Source organism: Benincasa hispida, chromosome 4, assembly GCF_027475165.1.
Source record: "Benincasa hispida cultivar pf3 chromosome 4, pf3_genome.v1.1, whole genome shotgun sequence".
Taxonomy (NCBI): Eukaryota; Viridiplantae; Streptophyta; class Magnoliopsida; order Cucurbitales; family Cucurbitaceae; genus Benincasa; species Benincasa hispida.
Genome location: NC_143481.1, coordinates 630,301 through 637,291, shown reverse-complemented (window position 1 = coordinate 637,291; position 6,991 = coordinate 630,301). Strand labels below are relative to the sequence as shown.

General features: G+C 32.3%; 1 protein-coding gene across 1 annotated transcript; it reads left to right on the top strand.

Annotated features, from left to right (window-relative positions):
* The first annotated feature begins 3,106 nt into the window (after positions 1–3,106).
* On the top strand, positions 3,107–6,155 carry LOC120076783 (uncharacterized). The gene is made up of 5 exons (XM_039030692.2): positions 3,107–3,728; positions 4,707–4,769; positions 4,936–4,998; positions 5,365–5,433; positions 5,621–6,155. The coding sequence occupies exons 1-5, from the start codon at positions 3,390–3,392 to the stop codon at positions 5,864–5,866; spliced, it is 780 nt and encodes a 259-aa protein (XP_038886620.1). The 5' UTR covers positions 3,107–3,389; the 3' UTR covers positions 5,867–6,155.
* Positions 6,156–6,991: the final 836 nt, after the last annotated feature.

The following is a 6,991-nucleotide window of genomic DNA, read 5'->3' as shown; positions in this document are numbered from 1 at the left end:
AAACATCTCCAATGAGATGATTGATTTTATGGTGGTTAAAAAGAATAAAAATTTATATTTTTTTAAAAAAATCCAACTGAATGCGTCTCTTCAGGAGACGCATTCAACTTTTCCATTCTTTTTTATTTATTTATTTAATAGAATGCGTCTCTTATTTTTTTTTTTCCTTAAATGTGTCTCTTCAAGAGACGTATTCAAGTTTACGGGTGAAAAAAATAATAAAATATTCATGAATGTGTCTTTTCGGATAAAGACAAAAAACCAACTTTTTTACTAAATAATTTGAAAACATCCACTTTTACCTAATTAAAATCTAAAACACTTTTATTTCTCCAATTAACCCACCATTAGGGGTAAAAAAAAATTACTCAATAATTATCTTATCATTCACATATGGAATATCAACATTTTTTGTATCGCCGGAAAAGAGGGTGAATTTTATGGAAGATGAATATAAGATAAAAATCGTAACAGGTGTGTGCAGTATGATAAAGTTAAAAGATTATGGTAAAATTTGCTACAATTTGTTAAATTCGTGTAACATTTAATTTTTATTAAAAATAAGATGAGTGAGAAACTCTGTTTGGCTTGAGACAGATTGAAAAAATTATAGATTAAATGTGCATATTGCATCATTTGATTGCGTTATTGTATAGAAACTAAAAGTGCAACTTTTAATACAAATTAATTTTCAGATGACATTAATTTTTTTTTTTTTTTTTAAATGCATTTTGAATTTTGAATCAACTAAACAACAAAGTAGAGTAAAATGTTGATTATCTTATAAAAATGGCTATAAAAAGATTACCAACAAATAAGAATATTAAGGGGGAAATCTATTTTACAAATCACACCCTCAAATTATTACAATTTCTTTTTGTTCACACACCTTCGTAGCTCGTTTGTTTTTATAACATATATCCATATACTTTAAATTGATCTTAAATATTCACATATTTTAGCATATCTACATTTTTCTAAAAGAGTAATATATATACATGTATAGCATAACATTAGAAAACATTAATAAAACTCATCTCTATATTGACATTAAAAATACACATATGTAGTCTTTCTATATTGGATTTAGTAATATTTAGTCTATTGAGTTTTCAAACTAAACATTTTAAGAACCTGTTTGGTAGGAATTTTAAAAATAAGAGATTCAATTAAAACAAAGTTATATTTTATGTTTTGTAGCAAATTTAGAATTGAATTCTAATTTAAATAATTGTTTAAAATGTATTTGATACTATATTTATAAGTCATAGAACTATTTATAGTTACTACTAAATATTAGATGACGATAAACTGTTACTAATTTATTTATTAACATGCTTTATATTTAAAAAGTTGTATAAATATTATTATGTAATATTAGATAATTTATAATACATTATATAATACATATTTTAATTTTAAAAAATGAACTGAATTTTAACATGATATACTATATTTTTAAACATTTTTATCGTTATTTAATATAATCTTATATTTTAATCTTTAAAATTCAAAATTTGGATATAATAAAAACATAAAAAATATATATATAATATATTTTTAGAATTTGCATTGTTTAGATTATAGAATCTGAAAAACAATTTTTAGATTCATAATTCAGATTGTCAGCAAAATATATATTATTGAATTCTTTAAATCTCAAAACATAAAACATAATCCAGATTGCGAATTAAATATGTCTTTTGATTTTGAAGCTTTAGAAAATTGTTTATTTATTACATGACATAATGTTGTAATGACATTTTTTTTTAATTAAAACAATACATACATACATATAATTAAAGTTTTAAAAATATTTAAAATACTTTTCCCCCCTCTCGCATCTTTCTTTTTATCATTCTCTTGTTTCTGCCTATTCTCATCTTTCTCCGTCAATTTAGATGAAAGCTCCCTTGTTCCGAAAAAAGCGAGGAGATAACAAATGGCAATGGTAGAAACATAGGGAGATAAGGAAGAAGAATGAAGGAGAGAGTGAATTTGCTTCAATTGTTAATTATTGTCTACACGAATCATTATGAGAGTCATAATCAAAGCGAGAGAAGATTGTTTGCTTAGAATTGAGAGGAAGTAGAAAAATCGAGATTCAAAAAATAAATAAAATTATTTATGTGTTTTGTCCCGAGCATGGTTGCCAAGCCCATCCACCTAAAGCTTCTAAACAATTGTGGTGCATAAACCCAAAAAAAAACTCTTTATTCTCACTATCTCCACTTTTGCAAGTCTCTATAAGTGGTGTCATATATATACATCCTCTACTCACTTCTTAATTCTTCAATGTGGGACAAGTCAAAAGTGCAACCCCCACGTGCCTTCGTGAGTCTTGGACTTAAGGTGTATGTAGATGATTCCCAACAAAAGATTTTTTTTTTTCTTTTAAATAGTTTTTATAAAATAATCGTACAATCAACCTAAATTTTGGTTACATAATGAAATAAGTGCCACTTCTTAAACTAAATTTTTAACCTTTTGTTTGCACCTTCTTCTACAAAAATTACCAAAACAACTTTATTATACAAGTGTGTTGAACTTTGGCTACTATAGAGAAATATAGAGAATGAGAAGAAAAAAAAATCAAACCTAAAAGAGCGAGAACAAGATAAAATAGAGAAAGTAATGAGTTGAAAAATCTAAATCCAAAAGAGCAAGAGCGAGATGCTAATCCACCTTGAGTAATTTTATGTTGGTAAACAAAATATTGTTATTATTATTATTATTATTATTATTATTATTGAAATAAAGTAAAAATAACTACAACTTAATTAATATGTATTATTTCTGTTGAAGTAGAATGTAAAATCCTCAACCATCAAATTTTTGTAGTAAACAAAAGTTTTCTAAAACTAAGTATTCTCATATTTGTTCCACTAATAAAAGGATTATATAAAATGATTTAGAATCTTGAGTTTTGCGAAAATATTATTGGGCTGCATCCAAAAGTTCCGGGCTGGCCCATGTGAAGCCCACCATAGTTAACAAACCGAACCTACATTTCGGCGTGGCAGGAGGTAGGTGGGTCCCGTAGTTTTTTTTTTTTCCCCCAATAAAAAAGAAAGAAAGAAAGAACGCTGGTTCCCGGTAATATGATATCATTAATTAAAAAGAAAAAGGAAAAAGAATGGTGAATACTGGAAAGAGATGCGGGCCCGAAGCCACGCCCCCACCCACCCTAATAGCCCACAAAACAAAAACGAATAACTGGAATCTCTTCCTCCTTCCCCCATTTCCTAATTTCCACCATTTTCATTTTCACTCCCTCTTTCCCCTTCTCCCTTACTTCTTCAATTCTCTCTCTCTCTCTCTCTCTCTCTCTCTCTGGGTTTTTCTCTTCATACCTTACCCATCTCTCCCCTTTCGTCGCGCCGCTCAATATGGTGTTGAAGGATGAGTGGTTGTGTGCCGCCATGGCCGATGATAGCGTCGTCGTTGAGTTACTGGTTCGTCTCAAGCAGTCTCAAGCCTCCTCGTCGATTAAATCTCCGCTACCTACCGTTATTCCGCCCAGATGGGGTCTCAGACAACGCCGTTCCAGGATTCTTTCCCCTTTCCGATTCGATGCCATTGCTCACAAGAATAAGGACTCCACCTCCACCAGATGCAGCCCTACCACCCCTCTCTCTTGGAGTGGCGATACATCCCCTTCCGCCACCGCCGATGGATTCGAAGAGTCCAGCCATCCATCCGAATTCTCCCACTCCTCCAGATCCAAGGTTCTTTCTCGATTCTACTCTTTTTCCTTTTCCCCCCAATCTTCATTTCCTTTTTTTTTTTTTCGTTCTCTCTCTCTCTCTCTGGTTTTGGGTTAGATACAGAGCCATCGATCTCCGCCGTGGCGATTTCCTTTTCCCCTGTATTTGGCGAATTTCTCCGCCGACACACGAGTATTTCTCTCCTCATGGCTGACTCTGTAACCCCACGAGATGAATTGCTCGTATTTTGTCAAAGACGCATTTGAACCAAGAACCCCACAATTTCACTTTCAACGATGGCCCTCTTTTCCTCTGTTTTTCGTTCTTTAAAGCGTCGTTAAGTGGAGGGTAATCTAAGTCCAGAACTGAAAGTTTCTGGACGGAACGGAGCCGGTAAACACTGAATAATGGTGGGGATCAGATTCATCAGAATCATCAGATCGATATTCTCGTCGTCTGAGAACGGCGTTAGAGATAGGATGCGTTTGGTTTTAGCGAAGTCATCGAACAAAGTATGTTTGTTTATCCTCTGTTCTCGAGACCAGAGTAATTAGTTTGTGCGCGTATGTCCCACGTACAACCCCCCATAATCGGACGGCTTGGAATAGAACCATCGAGAAATGGTTTATAATAGCCATTATTATTTGATCCTTTGGGTTCTCAGATCTGAAGGTCAATGATCATCTTTTTCTTTATTTCCATTTTTTCCCCCTTCTTTGTTAGCAGTAGTTTTTCATTTTAAAAGCCATTAAATTGAAAGAAGAGGCACGTGAAGGGTCACGCGAGCAATGGATAGTAAGATTCTCGAGAAGAAATTGAGGTTAAATTAGATTGATGAGCCACCATGTGGGTTTGATGATGTGTCATTCAATTACTGGTTATCATAATTAAAAAGAAAAAAAAAATAGAGCTCCCTTTTGAAAAAAAAATCTGAATGTAATTGTGGACTTTTGTGCTCTTTTTTCTTTGTAGTTTCTGATGGGTTGACCTTTTGTGCAGGGGTGTGGTACTAATGAATTCAGTTCTAGCACTGCCATGGCCAAGAGGTTAAAGAGAAGGAAGGTAAAAATTCCCATCTCTTGAGTTCAGTGTTAAAACTTTAACTAAATCAACTTCACTGAGTCGGATTTTGTTCGAATTCTTGTAATGTCATTTGATGATTGGGTGATTAATTATTAGTCTTTTTCTTATGTTACTTTATTATTCTGAACTACCTAAACTTTTGCAGGCATTGGCTGATCTGAGAGTGGAGGAGTCTTTACTTTTGAAGGAAAGGGTACATCTCAGAAAGGTGTGTTTGCTGTACTAAAGCAAAGAGGGTTCCTGAATTGGAGAGAATTATAGTAGTCTGGTCGTTTTATTGAATAAATACTTAGTTTGTGTGTTTGAAAATATTTTTGCTACCTTTTTAAAGTGTTTTCGAATAAATTAATCATGGTGTTCTGCTTTTAAAAACATTTCTTTTGGTGAGTGAGTGAGTATTTTGAGTTTAAACTTCTCAGATCTATCCTTACCACCACATCTCTTCTTAAATTTTGAAAAGTGCTTTTGGGAGAAAGTAGTAATTAATGTTCATTTGAAAATAAAATCTTCACGCACTGCCAATCAAAACCATCCTTTTGTTTTTGTTTAATGAAAGTCCATTGGTTTCGAACAGGAGCTCGAAAGTTTACACGCAACGTTCAAGGAACAGACGACTAACAACGAGAAGTTGAAGAAAATGAAGGTGATTCAAAAATCTCCCTCAGAACCCAGATGAAAATACTGTCTTAAAATATTAAGAAATGTGAGACCTTGATGTTATTCTTTTGATAATGTATGAACGTTAACCCGGCATGGACATTGTAATAATATGTGAAACCTGCCTTCTGATCTTGCTGTTGGCTCTTCTGATTTGAACTTATGTTTTTCAGCTCAATCTGAATTTCAATGCATCATCAGATCATCTTCGGGATGAGTCGAAGCCAGTAGCTCCCAATCAACAGTGCCAAAGTGTGGATCCTACAACCGACAATGTTCCTGCAACTTCACCAATACATACCGTCCCTGGAAATGGTACACAATCAGAATTGCACGAGACACGGGAGATAAATTCAATGGAAAGTGGTGGTTTCTTTTTACCAGATCTTAATATGATCCCAGCTGAAGACTGTCTCTGAAGCTCTCATCAATCATGAGCTGAAGACATGTTTTGACTCGTCAAGGACATTACTTCGAGAGAAACGACTTGTCCCTCGCCAAATGTAGAATGATTTACTGGAGGTCGTTTTTGAAAGAGATTGACAGAGTCACGAGAATTTCGAAACTGAGGACTTTCTTCTGTTGCCGTTACGAAATTCGTTCGGGTAGAATACCTTATTGAAATTCATTTCAATATTGTAGGATCAAACATGTTTGATTCTTTGTAGGTAAAAAGAAAAGCTAATCAAAACTTGTTCTATGCTGAAATCTTCGCTCTCTATTCAACCCAATTCTTATTATATTTTCAGGAAAGCCATCTAACTGACATTGGTTAATGATCAATCGTCTCGAGCTCTGCTGCTGTTGTTAACATTTGACAAAACAAACCTTTGTATTGGTTTTTCTCAACATATTTGATTTTATTTTTGTTGTTTTTTTTCCCTCCAAATCCGAGTTGTTGAATTAGCTCGTTGTTTTATCAAAAAACAATTCCTTGCTTAGATTGAGAAAAAAAAATCTTTTTCTTAAATCTTGATTAAAAGAAATTAAAATGGGAAATTGCTTTCAAGCATCATTTTATTGTTTTAATTACAAGAAATTCTGGAGTAGAATATTCTTAAGAAGGCTACTTTGAAGGTAAAAACGTGTTTGAAGGTTGAAGATTTCCTTAAATTATAAATTTTGAAATGTATTTAACTTGTGTTCATAATAGGTTTTGAGTCAAAGATGATTTCTGAGTATGCTTAAGAAAAAACAATGAGAATAAACCTACAGGTAATCAAAGAATAGTGTAGATTTCTTTAAGCACAAAATTCAAATTTAAAATATCATTTTATAAGACAAATCCATAAGAAAATATACCATGGTATTAAGTGGGAGAACCTCAAGAGTTGATTTGAAAATGCATTTACAACAAGTGCTTCTGGTAAAAGCAATTTAATTATAATAAATTATTTTGCTGTTTGGTTCAATATTTTAATTATAATAATGTATTTGGACTTTTTTAATTAAAAAAAAAAAGGAAAAAAATACTTTAAAATACTTTTTGACTTTTTGTCAAAGTACTTCATATTACCTTTATCTTTTTTATCTTTTTCATCTCT

What these genes read in the sequence shown, in the direction of transcription:
- LOC120076783 (XM_039030692.2), top strand. Translation starts at nt 3,390, where the DNA reads ATGGTGTTGAAGGATGAGTGGTTGTGTGCCGCCATGGCCGATGATAGC. An exon ending in AGAGGTTAAAGAGAAGGAAG is followed by an intron (nt 4,770 to 4,935) that starts GTAAAAATTCCC and finishes AAACTTTTGCAG; the next exon opens with GCATTGGCTGATCTGAGAGT. An exon ending in AAAGGGTACATCTCAGAAAG is followed by an intron (nt 4,999 to 5,364) that starts GTGTGTTTGCTG and finishes GGTTTCGAACAG; the next exon opens with GAGCTCGAAAGTTTACACGC.